A 22,322-nucleotide genomic window follows, 5' to 3' on the forward strand; every position below is an offset into this window, starting at 1 on the left:
GCTCATTTTGACTCTGTTCTCAAAAGCCCCGCAGAAGGGGTAGTTGTAGATGGAAGATGGAATGAGATCCAGAGGAGCAAGGAACCTAAATCTCCACAGAGGCTCCAGAACTTTAGTCCTGGTGTAGTCTAAGAAAGGAGCCACAGGCCTTGGAAATATCTGGGTCTAACTCGTCCCTTTGCAGATGAGCAAACAATCCTGGAGAGGAGCAAAGAATTGCTAGAAGGTTTAGTAACTTCCTGACACAATGGGACCAAATCCACACCCTAGACCTCATCACCTTACCTCCCCTTATTCTGCAGAGTGAGCTGGAGGCCACATTTAGCACCCAGAGCTACCCCGAGCTATGCCCTGGTCTGGTTTCAAGTGGGGCCCACATCCACCAAGGAGGCCCATCAGCTGGGGCATGATGAAGATGGCCAGCACTTCCCCTGACAGGCCCCCTCCACCCCAACTGTCACCTACAAAGCCCTGTGAGAACTGAAGCTGTCAGTGCCTCCCCTGGGGACGCCTACGCCTACTGCTGCCTGAACCAAGAGTCTGAACAAAGAGAGCAGAGGCAACAGCTCCCCTCACCCCAGACTACAGCATAGCTACTCGGGCACCTGAGGGCCAGACCACTCCGCCCCACCCAGGTTCCCAGGACTTGATGGAAAGAGGGATGAGATGTCTCCTGATCCCTGCAGCAGGGAAGGAGCCGAGGGGACCAGCTCAGCATGGGAGGTTATGAGACGATAATATGAATAGTGACATTACCCTTTGAACTTTATTCCCTTTCTCTGTTCATTCTCTAATGACTATATAAGGTGTTATTGCACCTTTTATTGTGGAAGAAAGTTTAACTTGCCTGGGGTCAGTAAGCAACAGAGCGGGGATCCCACTCATATCTGCTTGATACTTAATGATTTTATCCAAGTTTGCATCTGAGGTTCCCCTTCTAGTAAGGAGAGGAAGAGGAAGAAGGTCATTAGAAGAAATGTAAGGGAAGCAATGGGCAGGGCCTGGGGCAGGCGCTGTGGTGAATGGGCCAGAGAAATTAAGTGATTATGGGGGATTAGCCAGGTCTAAACTCTGGGGACCATGAACAGAGGCAATTCATAATGTAAAATGCAGAAAAGCACACTTGGACCCTTGAGGGGACCGATGGTTGGGTTGAAACCTCAGGGACATTAAGAGGAGGGATAGGAGATGAGCATGAAGGAGGAGGTTTGGAACCTTACTTTTAAATTAAGTACCTTAAATGGCAAGCAAAGGAGTTTGTGCCCAAGCCTGCAGACAGTGAGTCACCAAAGGTCTTTGAGTATGAAAGTGACACAATCGGGACTGTCCTTGGGAAGGAGGAGGCTGAGAGAGGTGTGCATGGACTAGAGCAGCAGAGGCAAGGCCTGAAGAATTAAGCTGAGGAAACGATTAACAGTCATATACATATGGACAGTAATGAAAGGCCATCCCAAGGGAGAAGGTGGGGGCAAGCAGAGGCACCAGCAGTGTGAGTCAGAATTGGTGGAACTTGTCAACTGAGCAGCTGGGTACAGGCAGGAGTCACAGGTAGTGGGAGGATGGTGAGGAACTGGGAGTTAAGGGGCAGAGGAGGATGTGGGTAAATGGCTCCATTTTGGAGACCCTTGAATTTGAGATGGTAGAAAAACATCCATATGGAGTTTCAGCAGCTCCCTGAACAGCTGCTCCCTGAAATTCAGAACAAGTTAGGGTGAGAGACACAGCTGTGAGAATAATGCCCGTAAAGATGGTAATAGAGGAGCTAGAAGGAAGAAGTGCAGTCACACAGCACCACGTGTTGGGTCTGAGGCACTGCTGTTGCAGACTTGAATGTCTTTGAACAAGGAACCCTGCATTATTATTATTTTTTAATTCTATTTATTTATTTGACAGACAGAGATCACAAGTAGGCAGAGGCAGGCAGAGAGAGAGAGGAGAAGGCTCCCCACTGAGCAGAGAGCCCGATGTGGGGCTCAATCCCATGACCCTGAGATCATGACCTGAGCCGAAGGCAGAGGCTTTAACCCACTGAGCCACCCAGGTACCCCCCTGCATTATTATTTTTAAAATATTTTATCTACTTATTTGGCAGAGAGAGCACAAGCAGGGAGCAGCAGAGGGAGAGGGAGAAGCAGGCTCTCCGCAGAGCAGGGAGCCCTATATGGGGCTCCATCCCAGGACCCTGGGATCATGACCTGAGCTGAAGGCAGACGCCTAACCAACTGAGCCACCCACGTGCCCCAAGCCCTGCATTTTTATTTTGCATCAGGACCCACAAATTATGCTGAGGCACTAAGGAAGGGGATACAATACAGGCTGGGATCCTTAACCTTAAACCACACATGGGCTTTAGGAGTCTGTGATGTTTGTGAAGTGGGACAACTTGATGTGTTTGTGCAGTGGCACATTTGAGAACAGAGTTCACAGATTTCCTCAGGTTGCCAAAGGGGTCTGTGACCTAACAAATTACACACCACTGATGGTCCTGATGGCTGCCAGGATGGGGAACTGGGTGCATGGAGAATGGGTGTGAGAGGTTTACTTTCCATTGTATATCCTTCTCCTGTTTGAATGTTTGACAATGGCACATATTACTGTTCAAAAACAAAATAACTTAAAATAAAGTCTTGATGTTGCAGAGAAAGAGAGCCCAGAGACAGGGTCCTGGGGATTAAGGAGATGAGGAAGGTGGAGACCCAGCCACCACCAAGGCAGCAGAAGAACTGGACTTGAACTTGCAGTGGTTCTGCCAAGAGAGGAGGGCTCTTGTTTTTTTAAGTAAACTCTGCCCACAGTGGGCCTCACACTCTCCACCTTGAGATCAAGAGTAGCATGTTCTACTGACTGAGCCGGCCAGGCGCCCCAGGAAGAGGGCTTTTCCAAGGAAAGACTACCACCAATGGTTAAATGTGGCCAAAGGGGAAGGTGAGGAAAAAGGCCCAGTGCCTTTCATGTGTCTGAAGCTTCAAATATGCATCCTGAAGATGGTGATAGCAGGGCCTCCCCCATGAGGGGTGCCACACACACCATAAGCATCCTTCCCCCTCGCTCAGCCAGCCCCATCAGCCCAACCCATCTGTGCGTTCCCTCCAGACGCCTACAGGGACGAGCTCAGAACAGACGGAAGCTGAAGCCAGGCTCCCGCCAGACTTGGAAGGTGGGGTCTTCTCTGAGAGCCATTCTTCTCCCTCTCTTTGGGCAAGACAGAGTCGCCCACGGGGGCTGATCTGCTGGTGTGAGAGATCAGCGAAGGGTCCTGGGGCCAAAGCGGTGGCTTCTCCACCCTCGTGCTCCTCTTAAGCATGCAATTGTGTCTGTGCCACTTTAGGAGCCAGCCCTTGCCCCTCCCCGCTCCCAGCCCCGCACTCCCACAAGGCATCCTCAGGGGCCCACAACAGGAAGTGTGTGCGCTCTGCTGGAAAGGGCCGGAGGTGAGGCCAGTCCTGCATCTTAGAGGGCATCCTTCTACTCAGGGGCTCTGCTCCAAGGTGGGCTGTTATGCCCCGCTGCATCTAACCCTCTCTAGAGAGACTGGGGCAGGGTCTTTCCTCTTCTAAAAGCCTGCCAGTCATGGAAGAGGATTTCACAAGTCTTCTGGGTTAAACCCTCACTCCCAGAAAGCCCACCCATGCATACATCTTCTTATTAATCTAACATAGTTCTAGCCACATCACTCTAAGTCCATTTTTCTTGGACATCCATTCACAAATCCTTGTTGTTCCCCTCAAGTACTGCCAAATGCCAGTCACCACACTGGGCCCTATGGGAAAAACAAATACAGGTTAAGACATGACTGCTGCCCTCCGGGAGCTTACAATTGAGCTGGAAATGTGAGACAAACTGGACCACAGTTTGACTATCTATCTGGGGGCTATGTCATGTCCTCTAAGAATTCTGAATGAAGAAACAGAATTTGGAGACAAATTTTAGGAACTGGGTCTTAAAGGATATATGCAGGCTAGGTTGGGGGAAGAAGAAACTCCCTGTGGAGAAACTATGTGAACAAGTGCACAGGAGACATGGGATAGGGTAGGCAGTCCCAAGTGTGAGATAGACACTCTTCCTGTAAGAAGGCAGCAAAACTCAAGGGGATGGTATAGCCCAGTTGTCAAGGGACTCCAAAGCCAGGTAAGAGCATCCTGCTTCTTAGTCCTTTATCATCTTGGTGGCTCTCTGGTGGATATGCTGAAGGTGCCTTGTCATTTTTTTTTTTTTTAAGGTAATCTTCACTCCCCAGTGTGGGGCACAAACTCACAACCCTGAGACCAAGAGTTGCACCCTCCGCCAACTGAGCCAGCCAAGTGCCCCTTATCCATTTGACTCTAAAAGACATACTCCATGGCTTGGTGGCCTGGTAGACTCTATATGCCCATACAGACTCCATGGGAGCCTTGCCAGCACTTTAATTAGTACTTAGTCCCACTATTTTCTGGATGCAGAGTCACTCTCAATCTCCCTTCCTTTCTGGACCTCAGCTTTCCCAATTATAAAATAAAGGTAACAATACCTACCTTGTAGGATGGTCATGAGAACTAATGCAAATGGAAACATCTTTGTAATTTGTCAAACATTATAGAAATGAGCCTTGGAATTTTTTTTTTTTTTTTTCCTACAATCCGTGTCCTGATCCCTTATTCAGGTACCCGACAGCTTACTAACTTCTCAAGGCACATCAGCGCCCCGGAGATGCAAATCTAAGGGGGCACCTGGCTGGCCCAGTTGTTGGGGCATGTAACTCTTCATCTTGGGGTTGTGAGTTTGAGCCTCACAATGGTTGTAGATATTACTTTAAAAAATAAAGAGGGGCACCTGGGTGCTTCAGTCGGTTAAGTGTCTACCTTCAGCTCAGGTCATGATCACAGGGTCCTGGGATGGAGACCTGCATTGGGTTCCCTGCTTAGTAGGGAGCTTACTTTTTCCTTCTCCCTCTGCCCCTCCCCCTGCTCGTGCTCTCTCAAACAGATAAATAAAATCTTTAAGAAATAAATAAATAATAGATGGGGTGCCTGGGTGGCTCAGTCTTTAAGCGTCTGCCTTCAGTTCAGGTCATGATGCCGGGGTCCTGGGATCGAGCCCCACATCATGCTCCCTGCTCGGCGGGAGGCCTGCTTCTCCCTCTCCCACTCCCCTGCTTGTGTTCTCTCTTGCTGTGTCTCTGTCAAAGGTCCAACTTGCCTCCAAAGGACCCCCATTATTAGATTTGTTGTTTTGAGGAGTACTGGGGGGCAGGGGGAAAGACTGGCAACTGAAGCCTAAGTGATGGTATTATACTGCAGTTTTCCATTTTTTTGTTCCAGTTATGATTTGTCTTTAGAGGACCTGAGCTGATTTAAAATCTTTCTCTGAAAGGAAGTCATCAGAACCCTGGAGACCAGTGATGGCAGGTGCTAGCAGACACCTGTGGCAGGCGAAGAGGGGTGATAAGCAAAGGGTGGTAGCAGGGAACACTTCGAGGTTTCCCTGGCCAAGGCAAACGGCAGGAGTCCTGCTGAAGGTACCTGACGGGGTGGCTGAGAAGAGAATCACTTTGACTTTTTGAAGCCATCTGATGGCTATCTGATTTTATGTATTTTTTTTTTTCTTTTAGAGTGAGCATGAGTTGGGGGGCTGCAGAAGGTGAAGCAGACTCCCCGCTGAGCAGGGAGCCCAATGTGGGACTCCATTCCAGGACTCTGGCATTATGACCTGAACCGAAGGCAAACACTGAACTGGCTGGGCCCCCTAAGCTGCCCCTCTGATGTACAGTTTCAGGCACAAAAAGGGACTGAGCCAGTGGGACTTGTTCTTCTGAATCCAGGCTGCTTGTGACCCAGGACCTTGTGAGCAGGGGACTTCAGTCCAGGAAGAACTGCTTCCACCACTGCCTCACCCTCACTTTTCTCCCTGCACATGCGGAGCATTCTGAGGTCAGGAAGGAAGTGGGAATAATGATGGCCAGTAGTAACAACAAGCTCTCAAGTTCCGAGCCCTCTCCACTGGCTGTTTTATCTCAGCCTCACACCGTCCCAGAGACAGGTGCTGCTGTTAGCTCTCCCTTTTCACAGATGAGGAGTCCGAGTCACAGAGGGACGAACCCCCAGTTTACTCAACTGCTCTCGGACAGCAGAGCCATCTGCAGCCCACGGTGTTGCTCCAGAGTGTGACCGTTCTGCTGCAGGGTGAAGACCCTCTGGCTTAGACGGGCCCAGGAGTTCAGAAAAGGCTAATTTTTGGCACTCCTTTTCTAAACAAGGAGGTTTCATGATGCTTGAAAGCTGCCTTCCTTTCTGGAACATTGGCTAGAGTTTGACAAGTCTCTGATTTCCAAGGTCACTGCTTTCCCTCCCTGCAAGCCTGCACTGACTGGCTCCTTGCCAGTCTTCAGGCCCCTCATCCATCTACCATTGCCCTCAAAAATAACTGCTTAATGGCCCTCCAGTAACTGCAGCCAATTCCTTAAGGGCTCTTGAGAGGAGATCATGTGGGAAAGCTAACAGAACTCATCCAACTTTTAAAAGTGAGCTTTGATCAGCTCTTTCCTTCCCTCCACCTTTCCAGATGTTCTAAATCGGTTGGTCTGCTTCACCACTCACAGAACTCTCTCCACCAAGAGCACATGGAGAGCAAATACGTCCTGGATACAGAGTGCAGAAGTTGGGAAGGGAGAGAAGGGATGTTTGAAGCCTGAAGGTTCAGACCCAGTTCTGAGACCAGAATTTCTTTCCTGCAGCCAGCTCACGACTATCACATCACCTGGTTGCCATGGAAACATCAGTCTCTGTTGGATGGCAAGCAGCACTAATTTTTGACAGGAAGCATCAGAGGCTACCATGGTAACACCAAAAAGAGTAAAGCTGCCTTCTCTCCTGGAGGGGTGAGGAAGGAATGGAGGATGCCAGGGAACGCAGGCCAGAAAGGAAGGGTGTCAGAAAGCTTAGCTCTGACTTGAATAGAGAGGGAATTAACAGACACCTAATATGTGCAAAGCAAAGCAATAATGAAGAAGACATGTCTGTGGCTGGCCTCATCAGGCTATAATCATCTTTTAGTAAGAGTTTACACAGAACTGTACATAAAGGCAGAATGAGACTTGTAACAGGACAACCAATCCTGAAAAGGGAAATCAGCTAGCAAAGCTTCAGAGTCTTACAGGACAGGATTTTGACCAGCAGAAGACAGGCAGAGAGAACAAGATGAGCAAACATGGAAGTGGAAAAGTGCAGGATGTACTGAGAACTCAGGGTACAGAGGTAGAAAAAGCAACTCCCAGGCCTTGGCTCTCAGAGGGGCAGGCCGAGATTAGGATCTAGGAATCCGAAGCTAGACTGCCTGGATTGGAATCCCAAACTTGCTGTGTAATCGCCCGCGATTACAGGTTACTTACCCTCTTTGGGTATCCCGTTTCCTTGTTCACAAAGCAAAGATGGTGAGAGGGTTGTTGTTAGGATTAAGAACTCAGTACACACCAAGTGACTAGACCAATGCCTAACCTGAGACAGCCCTGTGCCCGTGTCGACAATTACCGTTGTACCACCTCCCACTTTTCGGAGCCAGCACAGCCCCTCCTCACTGTCCAACCATTACTTCCTGACTCTCGCCACACTCCTTCCATAAAGAGGAAGGAGAGGCTGTGGATGACCATCTCCCTTCAAGTTGTAAACTCAGTTCCCTTCCTTCTAAGCAAGGGAGGACTAATCTTTAGTCCTCTAGGACTAAAGATTCAAACGGCAAACCCCTGCTTCCTCTGGTCACTCACATCTGGGGGCTGTTGGGAGCCTAAGAAGGAAGTAGGCAGAAACCCAATTCCAAGAACATGTAAGTTTAAAGAACAAGGAGGAAATACCACTGCCTTAGAGAAGACAGAAGTATAGGCTATAAGTCAGAAGTCAGGTGAATGTCATTTTAGAACAGAGGACAGCTGGGCAATTCTATGCTAGAAGAGGATCTGGGCCATTCTCTCCTCTACCCACACCTCAGCCACTATGCCCAGGCAACAGAGCCTCAGGAAGGTTTCTTTTACCTTAGGAGGCTGTTTGCTACCCCCTCCTCTCACCCCCGATGCAGAAATGAGTAACTAGAAGGCACTGAGTCACATGTAGTGACTCTGGCTGTCACCCACTAGATGCTGTCACCTTATATGGGTTAAGACTGGAGTAGTTGTCCTAGATGTTTCACTTCCACCATTATCTATCTCTCCCCCAGCAAGAAGCTGTATGAGGAACAAAGGACTGGTGGGAGAACCAAGCTGAAAGAAAGCAAAATGAAGGCAGGCCAAAGTTGGCAAGCATGGGAACGAAAGGAAACCAAGCAGAGACGGGCACCCATCTGATGAAGGCAGGGAGGCAGGCAAGGCCTGTGGTTATTTATAGTTTGGAGAAGTTCAAGACCACCATGAGGGAGCCTGGTCCTGAGCCTCAGGATAACTAACAAAAATGGTCCTCGCTGTTTTTCAGGATGCATTAGCAGCCAAATCAATAACTATAGGGGGACTGGGCCCTAGCCAGCTACTACCTAAAATCAGTGCAGCCTCCTTCCCTTCCCCCAGGCCAAGAGAGCAAACCAGGACAGGGAAAGGGTGGGGGCGGCAGCAAAGGCGACAGAAGCAGGAGGATGGGGCTGCCGGAGCCCGGGGAGGGGGAGGGGAGGGGGACATGGTGGGGGATTAAGAGCTAGTTCTGGGTCCCAGTGGCCTTTTCTGCCACAAGCAGGCGCCAAGTACCTAATATTTCAGTGTGAAAAGCAACCCCAGAAGCTAGTATCACCAGTAAACCTTTGCTCTGCTTAGAAGTCGAAGAGCTGACAAATTAAAACCGAACAGCAATTACCCATATTTTTAGCATTACAATAAAGTCTTAACATTCTGTTGCCATAGAGACTGGTAGGGAATGGAGGAGTCCCACAGAGCTCTGCCCCTGAACCTCAGACCTTCTTCTCTAGACTGGTCCCTACCTAGCAAGCCGAGTTATGGCAGGCCCCTTGTCATAAGCCTTATAAAGCAGGTGGAGGAAGATGTGCACCTCCCCTTCCTCAGGGCAATTCCTGGAACACTCAGCATTCTGGAATTCACTGGTCCCAAGCCCGTGTTGTGCCAAGCAGAGTCCTATATGGAAAACAACAGTTGAGGGGACTGACTGAGGAATAGCCGACTTCAAGCCTGGGGAGCCCTGATGTATGATACCCCAACCGCTCTGGATACTGGACTGGGAGTTCTGCTACAAAGAGAGCCACAGGTGGGCAGAGAGGCTAATGGTAAGATTGGTGATCCTAGGAGGCTTCTCTGGTACTTAAACTCAAGACCACAAAACACCTCTAACCAAAGGTGCAAAATGTGCTACCGTCACACTGCCATCTGGTGGAAAGACAAGATCTGTCCTTGGGCACTGAGACAGCCTGTTCATGTGTCCAATGACAAAATAGGTTTGGAAATATTTAGAATGGGTGGGTGGGGAGGAAAAAAAAAAAGGAAATAGTTAAGATGAAGACATGGAGGAGACCCATGGGGTGGAGAGTATAATGCAGATAGATGGGGAACTCCATCCAGGTGTGTGCCTTCCATCCATTTTAATTTCTAAGCAAGGTTAGATAAAACAAAATTAAAATAAAGGGAAAAAACACAAAAGCTTTACAAATGTTTTCTATCCCTAGAACCATTCATGGTTTTGGCTCATAAGAAGTTATTAGCATCAAACACACCAACTGACTGAGACCACACACGTATGGGCAGCGGCCACAACAGTGGAGCCTGCCTTTTATACAAAGTTTATATGCATATATGCACATGTATGTGTACGTATGCACATGTATGTACACATGCATATACATATATTTTTATGTACACAGACACAAGGGTATAAAATCCAGTGAAAAGGGCTCACGTGTGCCCAGGAAGGGGACAGGAGCAGCTTTAACAGATGGGGTTGAGCCCACAGTAGAGGCACATGGGAAATGGTAGAGAGTAGCAGCCTCCTCTCCATCCTCCCATCCTGGGCCACAGGAAGGACCTGGGAGGAAGGACAACTATACAAAGGAAGATAGAAGATACTGGAAAGGTATCCCACCTTTCGCTAAACTCCTGAAAGCCCCGCCCCTAAGACATCCAAAATGCCTGGCAGGACAGATCATTCCCACACCTCCCAGCAAGATGCTGAGCCCACAGGAGCGATTCTGGCCCCAAGTGAGGCCTAAGGCAGGCTTCACAACATGCATGTCCTTGCCATCTTCTGGGACCTGTGCAGCAGCAAGCCAGCACCTTCAACGTTCACTCTTCCCCCCCCTAGACTCCAAAGTCCTCTTGGACCAGAGGTCTTAAGGGTTTTCCTCAACAGACTGTAGGGTAAAGGTATAGGAAGAGAAGAGAGGTTAGTTCCTTCAGTTAATGCCCTATGGCCTTCCCAACAGGGGAGGAACCGAGGAATCACTAAGAGGTGGTTGGAAAGAGCAATGAAGGTCATCCTAGAAGACGACATACATGGAGAAACAGGTGTTCAATGCAGGTGCAGATTCTGTCCTCTTTGACTAGTGGCTTTGCTCAGCAGAGTCCATTTCCAATGGGGCTCTGGGCAGGAGCTCTTCTTGAGTTCAAGGGTGGCCCCAATTCCTGCACAGTCAACATCCACGCGCTCAGGATGGCTTGGTCCACAAAATGGAGAAGGGGCCGTGGAAGGGTAGATGTGGAAAAGGGAGTGGCAGGACCCAGAGGCACAGGGAGGCAGTGTACTGCACCACTGATTTACCTATGGCAAGGAGAAGAGGTCAGGGAAAGCTAAAGGAAAGAAAAGAACCAAAGACTAAACTGAGCCATACCCTGAGACTCACATGGTCTGAGGGGTAAAGAGGCTGGAAAGCTGGAAGCACTGGGAGGCAATTGCCTGGGAGGCGAGGTTCAAGGCCGGACTCAGAGCTACAACAGAGAGAGGCACGAGTTAGTGAGCACAGAGCGTTTCTTCTTTCCAGGCCCTAACCCCTCCTCCCTTCTCCAAGTCCAAGTCTACCGGTCAGAGCCGCAGGGTTCAGGGCCCCCAAGGGCACCGTCCCATTCAGCTGCAAGGCAGCAGCAGCCTGGGCTGCGGCGGCGGCAGCAGCTGCAGCTGGGGTAGGCAGCTGGATTCCAGAGCCTAAAAGGTAAAGAGAAGTTGGCATTAAGTCCCAACCCCTGATCTAAAATCCCACCCCCCTTCTTCACTCTGCAGAGAAACACTCTCCACCTTCTGCCAATTTGGCCATGAGCTGCAAACGTCCACCTGCTGATCCCAGATCCAGCTCCTGGTCCCCATCTGGAAAAGTGATGTCTGTGCCACCATCCAGACGCTCGGTCACATGGCCAACTCTCATAGGTCGACCAGCAAGCTCAAAGCCATTCAGCTGTTCCAGGGCCCGCCGGGCACACTCAGAGTCTGAGAACTACAAGAAACCCAGGCCGTATCAGTCACCTCCTGGGGCGGACACGCTCTCCAAGCCCCACTACCACCACCTAGTCAAGCTATCCCAGGAAAACTGCATGCTCATTGTGGCACAAATTCTTCTGTCCCAGGGAATGTGACAAAAGATCCCCAGCCCCCAAAATGATCATGTGAAAGGGACCTTTTCCAACTGACTCAATGGCAATCACTTCAATCTTCCAGCTCCACTAAGAACCTAATAATGCAAAAAGTCTATTATCTATAGGGTGGCATGAGGTGCAGCACAAACGAGCACAGCATCGGAAGTAAGACAGCCTGAGAGTCCAGCTTCCTTTATTTCAGCCTTTAGGGCTCGTCAGTTGCAATTCTCAACCAAGAAGTAGGAATCTGGAACTCCAAAGCCCCACTGTAGGAGGGAGTGCACCTTGGCATGAAGAGCAAGACGGCACCCCAGCCCTACGCCTCCACCAGTGCTGCTGATCATAGGGCTCTACTGCCCAGCAGCACCAGAGCAGCCTGCTATGGGGAAGATCCCAGTCTGCTGCTGACGTGTCAAGGATATTGACCAAAAAGGTGGCAGCACAAGGGCAAAAAAGGCCTCAAAAGCTTTTCTGCATCTGAGTCACCCAGGAGTTAGAAGAGGTACTTGCCACTGTGAGCACCGGAGCTGGCTTTGTTTCCTCTGGTAGCACCTGCCCTAGGGCCTGGCACGCAGTACTGACAGTTCCTAGGCAGGCGGTGTAGGTGGCTTGCCTTCACCGGATACTTCTGAGGTGAGCAATGCCCCTGGTGGAACACAACCTACCTCTCCTCAGCCCTGCAGGCAACTGTGGGGGGGTGTATGCTGCCTGGACTGAACCTAGAAAATACCGGCTTCCATGAGACTCGGGGGCTGGTAGCCAGTCCCCAACCTGGAGTCACACAGGGCTGGAAGAACCAGTTATGGGAACTGGAAGCAAGTGTATTGGGAGTGTCAGGAAAAGGTAAGATGTGGCCTCGCTCTTCTCCCTACAGCGCTCCCTGAATATAAAGATATTTCTGAATGGAAAAACTGCTTTTAATGGGGGTAGGGCCAGGGGGGGAAAAAAAAATCCCTATTCCTGCTCCTATCATGAAAACATACCAATTTCATAAAGCATATCTACAGAAGCCCACACCTAACCTCCCTCAGGCCCCCAGCCCTGCAGCTGCAGCCTGAAGTCACTTCTATTACCCAAAGAGCAAGATGCGGCACGAGGGAGGCTGGTTGAACGCCTGGACACGCCCACACCAGGGCCACTGACAGTGTGCAGGAGCAAAGCCAAGATCTCAAGCAATGCACTCATCTCAAGGGGCAGAAGGCTAGTCCAGGCTTCAGGCACCGGGGCTTATGGGTCATTTAGACAGTTCCTAAAGGAGGAGGACGAAGCTAAGCTGCAAATCAGACAAGTGGACAAACCACAATGAAATTCCGAAGTTAAAGACCAGAAACTCACCGTAATGAAACCATAACCTTTAGAACGGCCTGTATCTGAATCCTTCATCAAGACAATATTATCGATCTGTAAGAGGAGGACAAATTATTAGCAGTTTTTGGGGTACCCGCACCTGTGATCTTTCCTGCCAGTTCTAACTATCTCTAATTTTGGAGCCAACTAGTTCTAACTCTCCAAATCACTTTAAAAAGAGACAAAGGCCACCTCTTTCCCTAACACCTCTCCCTGCTCATCTTACTGAATCTGGACCCCGTTATCTGAGCTCCCGGTGCCGGACTCACGTGTGCACTGAGCACTCTGACTGCACAGATGGAGCCTCGCTTCGATGGCACGGACAATCCGCACATTCTGGCAGGTGCGGTGGGCCAATTGTGGTCAGACAGAACAAAGAGGCAGGCTTACCCTCCCCGCTTTTCCCAATTCCCTTCAGAGGTTTCCATCACTTTCTACTCACTTTGCCAAATGGCTCAAAGATGCCCCGAAGCATGTCCTCCGTGATGTTGAAGTGCAAGGAGCCCACATAGAGGCGCATTGGCCCGCTGCTGCCCTTCTGCAGGTTGTTGGCCATGGCTGCCAATCGGTTTTTCTCAGCCTAGGCGAGAAGGAACCAATAGCTCGCATCCTAAACCTCCTCCTTCCAAACCCATTTTCTCCTGTCAGCTTCACAGCTCGCTCACCTGTGAAGCCTGGACAATGATGGGCACTCCAAGCAGCCGCTGCCCGGTCAGCCCAATGGCCAGCGGCACGGACTGGATTTCACAAAATTCCACATAGGCGATGCCCTTAGAACGACGGGAGTTCCGATCAGAGATGATTCGGACGTCACGAACCTATCCAGAGCAAGGAGAAAATCCTGAGTTGGGCATAAAAGAGGATAGACAGAAGATAGCTATACAGGGAAGACAGGTAAGGGTGGGGGAGGGTTACCTTGCCAACAGCAGAGAAAAAGTCCTCCAGGTCCCGAGGCCGAATACGGGCAGCTAACTGCATACAGAAAACCGTGCGGGCATCACGCTCCTCGGGACTCAGATTATCAATGGGCTCCCTGAAGAGCGAGTGCAATTCGGTGAGACACCCGCTCTTGATACACAGTTACTGCTCTCCAGCTCCCCTCAAGTACCACGCATTCCTGGGCTCCGGCTCAAGCGGCTTTCTAGTCAGACCTCACAGTCCCTAGAAGACCGTTCACTATCAACTCACCTGACCGGGCTCTTTTCTCTGAAATGAGGACTCTTACTGTGTGCGTACCTGCGCCTGTGTAACAGACAATGACAAATGGAAAATCGTGTCATCCGATTTCACCCGCATCAGTCCAATGCCTGGACTTCCAGCACGAGAAAGCCAGATTCCAGCACCTCATCACATGGGAATTGTCAACACCACCCTTCCAGTCCTGGGGCTTCCTGCCCGCCACTGTGGGTTGCGAGCATCCGCAGGCAGGAACCACAGCATACAGGGCCTACCCAGACTCCAACACAAACGCCATCGTATGAGCAAGAGGCGATACCCAGTGGCAAGTGGAGGGCTCCTGTAGCGCACGCGGTCCTCACGCCGCCAGTCACGACTGCGGGACTCACTGCTGTGCCGCCGGTCCCAGCTCCGGCTGCGGTGGCGCCGCTGCCTGTCTCGACTTCGGCTCCGACTGCTCCTCCGCCTGTGCCGGTCCCGGTCCCGACTGCGACTACAGGGGGAAGGCACTACTGAGTTTGCTAAAGGGCACCCTGGCCTCTTCTAGCCTCTGAGGATAGCTCTCCCTGCTATCTTCCCATTCAGAAGACTTCTCAAAACACAAAAGCCCCCAGAACAACTGACCTGCGCTTTCTATCCCTGCTTTTACTATGGCTCCGACTCCTCTTCTTCCTGTAAAGGAGGGGATAAATTCTCATTATCAAGAAGGTTTTCTCCTTTCCCCCAAGGAAAAGGAGTGACAGAAAGGCCAGGGGAGAACAGTGATAAAAGACCAAAGAGCCCCAGGTGACCTGGCAGGCGTTCACAGCAATACCAACTTGCACACAGCCCTGAATGCTGTCAGGCATCTGAAGTGGCCATTTCCCCCCAAAGTGCAGCAAAAGCTGCTGTTTCCAAATCAGGGGTCCCTGGCTGTTTTCTTCAACTGAAACAGAAAGATGCTAGAACAGAGCCACAAGCCTATGCTGGAATGTGAAGAGGAGAAGATCATTAAACCAAGTCACTGTGATGCCTAGGACCCAGCGGAGCCACCACTAAAAATCCGCATCACTAAAAATCCACCTCCCCATTCCGGCTGTTTCTCCAATGACAGACGCAGCTGCTTCCTCACGCCATACTTACTTGCTCGCCTCCCCACCGGCGCTGCTCCCACTGGTGCCACTGGTGCTGGTACTGCTCATGCTGGTGGTGCTAGGGCCATCTTTTTTAACATCTTTCCTTTGCTGTTCCTCCTGAGGGGTTTGCCAGGAAAAATGTCACCAGATACAAGGTGGTAGACACACACATTCCATTGGGCAAGAGAAGAACAAAAGTGGACAGAGAAGAAAGCTTATGAAATCAAAGCTCACAATTATATGGCCAGTTTATGAGTACCTGGATCTCCTGACAAAGGGAGTAAAGAGAAGAAGGAAGGAAACCACCCAAAAAGAAGAGATCAGAGTGACAGATTATGATATCAAAACTTTAGTTACTTGACATTTGTTGCACTGACAATCTATTTCCCAAAAGAGTGAGAAATTATTTACATCTGAGATACACTTTCTACTCTGTCATTGAGAGCTAAGAGCAAAGCACTTATTCCCAGCATGTTCTACCCCAACCTCCTCCCAGCCCTCTCCCCAGCTTTGGGACCCTCTCTGCCAGCATGCCTTTGAGTACAGAAGCTGGAGAGTGGCGCTTACTAAAAAACTATGACTTTTATGACTAGCCACGATACATAGGAAACATGCCGGGAAAGAGGATTTACAAAGTGTTGAAACTTATGATCTATAACTGCTTCTTCTTACCAACCCAATTCCAGGAGTGAGATGGGGAATATTACCTCCTCTTTTTTATAGGGCGCCTCCAGCATGGCCTCAATCACTATATCAAAGTCATCGGATGCCATAGTAGCAGATCTGAGGAGAGGACATGGATACGTAAGAACCTCATATTTTTCTACCCCTGCTGGCACCCCACATTCCCTTCCTCCTCCAAGACACAGACTTCAGAATATATACTTCTGTTTCTTGAATTCCAAAGGGATCTTCCTGGCTGTGGCTTACTCTAGGTTTATTTTTGCACATTTTAAATCTGAACTAGTTTCACTCTGTAGCTGTTAAAAAGTCAAGTGTCTAGAAGGAAAATAAATATCTAGATAAAAACAAAATATAGGGGCACCTGGGTGGCTCAGTGGGTTAAGCCTCCTTCAGCTCAGGTCATGATCTCAGGGTCCTGGGATCGAGCCCCACATTGGGCTCTCTGCTCAGCAGGGAGCCTGCTTCCCCCCTCTCTCTGCCTGCCTCCCTGCCTACTTGTGATCTCTCTGCCGAATAAATAAATAAAATCTTTTTAAAAACTTAAAAAAAAAGGAAACAAAATATAATACACACTCTGTCCTGTGAAGAGAAAAGTGTTGGCATTCAAAATTATTATTCATTTGACAATGGACTAGGCCTCCTATAGTTCAAAATTCTGTGTTAATAACTGGTTTAAACTTAAATCATAGAAATAAGCATGTATTTCCAATAAAAAGAAAAGGATATAAGACTAAAAATCAGGAACAAGACAAAATAACACCAGAAAGCAAATCGGGCCTAAGCTCTTCTCCACATACCCCACATAAACATCAAAACATTAGAAGACTCAGCACTAAGCATTTCCCATATAATACCAACTAGAATTCAGGTAACTCAGAAAGATAATGATTAAGACCACCTTCAACAATTTCACCCTGAAGCCTGTCTAGGCAGGAAGGGTAATACTTCCTGCCTCCTCCAAGCTTTCACACCTAGCAATCATCTTTCCCAAGTCTGTCCACCAAAGGCCAGTCCAAAAAAAAAAGATGATGATATCAGGGATGCCTGGATGGCTCAGTCAGTTAAGCATCTGCCTTCAGCTCAGGTTATGATCCCAGGGTCGTGGGATTGAGCCCCTGCTTGTCTCATTGTTCAGCAGGAAGCCTGCTTCTCCTTCCCCCTCTGCCTGCTGCTCCCCCTGCTTGTGCGTGCACTCAAGCTCTCTCTGTCAAATACAGAAGTACGATCTTAAAAAAAAAAAATTAGAAAAAAGAAAAACAAAATATCAAACAAGATCAATAGGATAAATAATTTAAAAATATTGGTCTGGAATTATCAATATACAACATGCACGAATCTCAAAATAATTATGCTGAGTAAAAGAAAAAAGACAAAAGTATACACATACTGTGTGCTTCCATTTAAAGGAAAAAATTCTAGGAAATGTAAACTAACCTGTACTGGCAGAAAGCAGATCAGTGGTTGCCTAGGGACAGCAGGAGGTGGAAGGGGCTAGGAAGAAAGGATTACAAAAGAGCAGAAGAAACTTTTAACGGTGATGGTTTCATGGGTGTTTAAACATCAAAACCCATCAAACTTTGTACCTTAATGTGTACAGCTTTACTTTATGTCAACTATACCTCAATAAAGCTGACTAAAAACCAAAAACCAAAAAAACTCCAACTAATCTGAAAAACTTCTGTGGAAGGAGGTTAATCATAATCAGACTTTCCATATCCATAAGAGCTTTGTCCTTTTTTTTTTTTAATTTTTTTAAGATTTTGTTTATTTATTTGACAGAGATCACAAGTAGGCAGAGAGGGAGGGGGAAGCAGACTCCCTGCCAAGCAGAGAGCCCGATGTGGGGCTCGATCCCAGGACCCTGAGATCATGACCTGAGCAGAAGGCAGAGGCTTTAACCCACTGAGCCACTCAGGTGCCCCATCTTTTTTTTTTTTTTTTTAAGATTTTATTTATTGGGGCACCTGGGTGGCTCAGTCGTTGAGCATCTGTCTTTGGCTCGGCTCATGATCCCAGGGACTGGGATCCCAGGGATCCCCAGGTCAGTAAGGCTCCCTGCTCTCCGGGAAGCCTGCTTCGCCCTATCCCACTCCCCCTGCTTGTGTTCCCTCACTTGCTGTGTCTCTCTGTCAAATAAATGAGCGGAAGCCAGACGCTCAACGACTGAGCCACCCAGGCGACTGAGCTTTTTCCTCTTCAAAGCAGCTAATGTATCATCCAATGATGCTGTCCTTGCTGCCCTCAGATTTGGTGATTTAAGAGTAAAGCAGGAGCATAAAAGTAATAACTAATACAAAATAAGTAATATAAAAATATGACTAATCACTCCTACAGTACCTAATATTCCTAGGCACTGTACTAAGCCTGTTACAGAGACAAGACTCTTGGAAAGAGCCAAACAAAAATTACCTGGAATCAAATTTAAGCCTTAAAATGGAAATCAAGGGGCGCCTGGGTGGCTCAGTGGGTTAAAGCCTCTGCCTTCAGCTCAGGTCATGATCTCAGGGTCCTGGGATCGGGCCCCGAATCGGGCTCTCTGCTCAGCAGGGAACCTGCTTCCTTCTCTCTCTCTGCCTGCCTCTCTGCCTACCTGTGATCTCTGTCAAGTAAATAAATAAACTCTTTAAAAAAAAAAAAAGGAAATCAAATCAAAATCAAATAGGTGTGTCTAAGAACCAGTGAACTTGGGGCGCCTGGCTGCCTCAGTTGGTGGAGCTTGCAACTCTTGATCTCAGGGTTGTGCCTTCCAACCCCATGTTGAGTGTACAAATTACTTAAAAATAAAATCTTAAAAAAACAGTAAACTCAATCTCTTATTATAATAACATTGTACACTTTTAACAAATATTTTTTTAGGGACGCCTGCGTGGCTTAGTCATTGGGTGTCTGCCTTCGGCTCAGGTCCTGATTCTGGAGTCCTGGATCGAGCCCGGCATCCGGCTCCCTGCCTGGTGGGAAGCCTGCTTCTCCCTCTCCCGCTTCCCCTGCTTGTGTTCCCTCTCTCACTGTGTCTCTCTGTCAAATAAATGAATAAAATCTTAAAAAAATAAAAATAAAGATCCTATATATTTCCAAAAAAATTTTTAAAATAGTTTTATTTATTTGACAAACAGCAAAAGAGGGAACACAAGCAGGGAGATGGGGAGAAATAGGCCTCCCACTGAGCAGGGAACCTGATGTGAGGCTTGATCCCAGAACCCTGGGATCATGACCTGAGCCAAACAAAGGCAGATGCTCAACAACTGAGCCACTCAGGAGCCCCAGTGACACAGTACATTCATTTAACAATCGAAGGTAATATATGCTATAAGCAGCTATCAGGTCCAATTCACAATGAAAAAACTGAGGTTTTGTCAACAGCCCAGAATCACAAAACTTAAATGGAGGAGCTGACTCTTGATTAAGGTCTCCTGACCCAAAATCTAATGTCTTATCCATTCTCTCTCTCTCCTGTACTTTCTAAGTCTCTCTCTTGTACTTTATACCTCAGCCTTAAAAGAAATTTTTAAAAAGAAGAGCACACAACATGATCTAGTTTTTGTTTTTTTTCAGATTTTGTTTTTAAATAATCTCTACCTCCACTGTAGTACTCGAATTTAACAACCCCTGAGATCAAGAGTCTCATGCTCTACCTACTGAGCCAGCTACACACCCCAAGATGTTTTATTTTTTATTTCCATTTTTCAAAGATTTTTATTTATTTGACAGAGAGAGAAAGAGTGAGAGCACAAGCTGGGAGACAGAGGGAGAGGGGGAAGCAGGCTCCCCACTTGCAGAACTCGATCCCAAGACCCCAGGACCATGACGTGAGCTGAAGGCAGCTGCTTAACTGAGGCTTAAGCCGACTCAGGTGCCCCCCAAGATGTCTCCTTTAAAATATGTGCTCATCTGGGGCGCCTGGGTGGCTCAGTGGGTTAAGGCCGCTGCCTTCGGCTCGGGTCGTGATCCCAGGGTCCTGGGATCGAGCCCCGCATCGGGCTCTCTGCTCGGCGGGGAGCCTGCTTCCCTTCCTTTCTCTCTGCCTGCCTCTCTGCCTACTTGTGATCTGTCCGTCAAATAAATAAATAAATAAAATCTTTAAAAAAAAAAATAAAATAAAAAATAAAATATGCGCTCATCTAAGGAATTACTATTCTAAAAGGTTTATCAAAAGCATTAGTCCCATTAGTCACACCTTACTGTGTGGCTTCTAGATAGGAAGCAGCATATACTTCAAACTTCAAAATATCAGGAACCAAGCTCATTGTAACACATACTGTTTGACCGACTGAGGAAAACTGCTTCTTAAAAATAAAACGTTCCAATCTATCATTTCTGTTCTTTCCAGTCATTTTTCCCTGCCAAGTCTATACAAGTTTTCTAAATGTCATACAGCTCCTCTTTATTTTTTTAAATCTGCTTTTCCTCCCCAATGAAATGCTTCTGATTTCAACAACTGCTCTTTGTTGACTGCTAGTACAGAGTAGGAGTAATTCAACACATGCACAAAAACTTTCACTCAAGTTGACAAACGAGCCACCACCTATGAAGTAAAGTTTTCCTGCAGGTACTCAGAAATGAATGAAATCTATTTAAGCACAGACATACAGAACATAAGCATATTTTGAAACTTGAAACCTCACTCGGTTTGGTGTTTCTCTTCAGGTGTCCTACAAGCAGTAAAGTCTCACACACTGCATTTTCAGATTGGTAGTTTTCACTCTTCCCATGTCCTAAATTAAGGTCAAAGTCCATCAACCCTATCCACTAAAAAAAACATAGAGCCTTCTTCCATCCCTGCTCCAAAAACTGCATTAGGGGTGCATGCAAGTGTCTGGACTTTGTCACAGCACAGTCAAGAACCCCAACAAGCGCTTAGGCCTCACTGCTGAAGGGACAAAGGAGAGTCAAGAACCGCTGTCGGCTCAGTTCAGGCAAAATTCACCACATGAGGAGACCCATGTGGTAATGGGTCCAGTCACAGAGCTGGGCAAAAACACCTTCAAACTGAAGGCAATTTAATCAAGAACAGTAACAATGAGAAACGTAAAATACATTCCCACACTGTGCAATAAGCCAAGGCTACACTTTAAAAAAATGGTCCTGTAAGTAACCGATTCGCATCGTCCCTGCGAGGGCCAGTGTCCCAATGCTAAAACCTCATATGTGGCCTCACTATACTCCTGTACCGCCACGGAACGTGTGGTCAAAAAAAAAAAAAAAAGAACCAGGGAAAACCCCAGAGGCCAACACAATGAACAGGAGTCTTCCAGAGCCTAACGACTGAGAAATAAGTCTCAGTTCCCTAACCTCTCTCGGAGTGCTGGCACTAAGTGCTGAAATCCCATCCTGCGAGCCCTCTCATAACGGGCTGAATCGATGCTCATCTCCATCCCCGCCCCAGTACGGGCGACCCTAAACGTCAGGGCTTCGGGGACCTGGAAAGAGATCGGTCACTAGGATCCTTGAGACAGCATCTTCATCTTTAAGAGACAGAGCAACGAGAGTGCCGATCCCTAAAGTCATGCCAGCGGTCTACATTAAGGGAGAGTACACTTCCAGACCAAAGTAAACAACAATATTGTCTTAAAAGTTTGCCTGGTTCTGCTCTTGACGCCATTTTCTGCCTGTGACGTCAGGGGGAGGCGCCGTGCGGCAACGTCACGCATAGGTGACGTCGCGGGGGACCGGGTTTCGGGGTTTCTCACCAGTTCCGGGTCCCCACAGGGGGGGGGTCCCGGTTTCCGCCGTTCCTTTGGGTGTGTTGGGGGCTCGAAGCACGGCTGTTTTCCAGAGTCTCAGCAGTAAAACAAGCACTGCCGTCAGAGCCACTCGTCTTCCCGCAAAATGGCGGCAGCTCTGCCGTCTTCCAGAACTTTCCCCAATCTGCGCAGGCGCCGAAACATTCAGGTGGTGGAACTAATCTCACTGGTTTCGCGGCAACAGTCCAAAGTACAGATTTTCATTGGCCGAAACCCTAGCATGGGTGGAGCCAAACTCAAATGTTTCTTAGCAACCACCAAGTTCCCACGGATTGGCTAACCTCTCCGGGAATGGAAACGTCCTAAGGCAGCCGCCCATCGCTCTCATTGGTTAGATGACACGCGGAAGGCGGAGAACGCGGGCAAAGAACCTGCGAGGACTCTCCTGCCCTACTCCTGGCTCCAGGTGTCTAGGCCACCGCCGTGGGCGGAGCCAACGAGGAAGTACAGGTGACTTCTGTGCTACACTCTGTTCCTGATTTCCTAAGAGTCACGGGTCCTGCTTAGCGGCGACAGCTTCGGGATAAGCAGCTGCATTTGTCTCCTGTCAGGAAGGAGGTTGGACCAGACATCCCCATTCTGAGCGGGCTGTCTACACAACCCTCCTGACTATCTCCTCCTGCCCTCTGTGCTTGGGTTCCAGGAAACACAAGTCTTGCCACATATTTCGCACTCTGTCTAATGGTTATTGCCTGGTTCCACAGCCACACACCTCCCATTGCAAAAGTAAAGTTGGAAGTT

General features: G+C 48.6%; 1 protein-coding gene across 3 annotated transcripts; it reads right to left on the reverse strand.

Annotated features, from left to right (window-relative positions):
- Positions 1–9,521: 9,521 nt before the first annotated feature.
- RBM23 (RNA binding motif protein 23) lies at positions 9,522–21,714 on the reverse strand. Of its 3 annotated transcripts, XM_047736369.1 has the most exons (15): positions 21,528–21,713; positions 17,275–17,331; positions 15,864–15,939; positions 15,164–15,273; positions 14,666–14,713; positions 14,361–14,534; positions 14,054–14,107; positions 13,781–13,898; positions 13,531–13,683; positions 13,308–13,445; positions 12,854–12,919; positions 11,184–11,379; positions 10,971–11,093; positions 10,795–10,879; positions 9,522–10,712 (listed from the first exon to the last, which is right to left on the reverse strand). In XM_047736369.1, the coding sequence occupies exons 3-15, from the start codon at positions 15,927–15,929 to the stop codon at positions 10,709–10,711; spliced, it is 1,335 nt and encodes a 444-aa protein (XP_047592325.1). In that variant the 5' UTR covers positions 15,930–15,939; positions 17,275–17,331; positions 21,528–21,713; the 3' UTR covers positions 9,522–10,708. The 3 variants fall into 3 exon arrangements, with proteins under 3 accessions (XP_047592325.1, XP_047592324.1, XP_047592326.1); XM_047736368.1 differs by lacking the exon at positions 17,275–17,331; XM_047736370.1 differs by lacking the exons at positions 9,522–10,712; positions 17,275–17,331 and having other exon boundaries at positions 10,791–10,879; positions 21,528–21,714.
- Positions 21,715–22,322: the final 608 nt, after the last annotated feature.

Source organism: Lutra lutra, chromosome 7, assembly GCF_902655055.1.
Source record: "Lutra lutra chromosome 7, mLutLut1.2, whole genome shotgun sequence".
Taxonomy (NCBI): Eukaryota; Metazoa; Chordata; class Mammalia; order Carnivora; family Mustelidae; genus Lutra; species Lutra lutra.

Bases quoted from the DNA above. Each gene is read 5' to 3' on its own strand.
- RBM23 (XM_047736368.1), bottom strand. From the start codon at position 15,929: ATGGCATCCGATGACTTTGATATAGTGATTGAGGCCATGCTGGAGGCG. The intron at 11,094-11,183 runs GTGGAGAGTGTT...TTTACCTTTTAG, and splicing joins CATGGCCAAATTGGCAGAAG to GCTCTGGAATCCAGCTGCCT. The intron at 10,880-10,970 runs GTAGACTTGGAC...TCTCTGTTGTAG, and splicing joins GAACCCTGCGGCTCTGACCG to CTCTGAGTCCGGCCTTGAAC.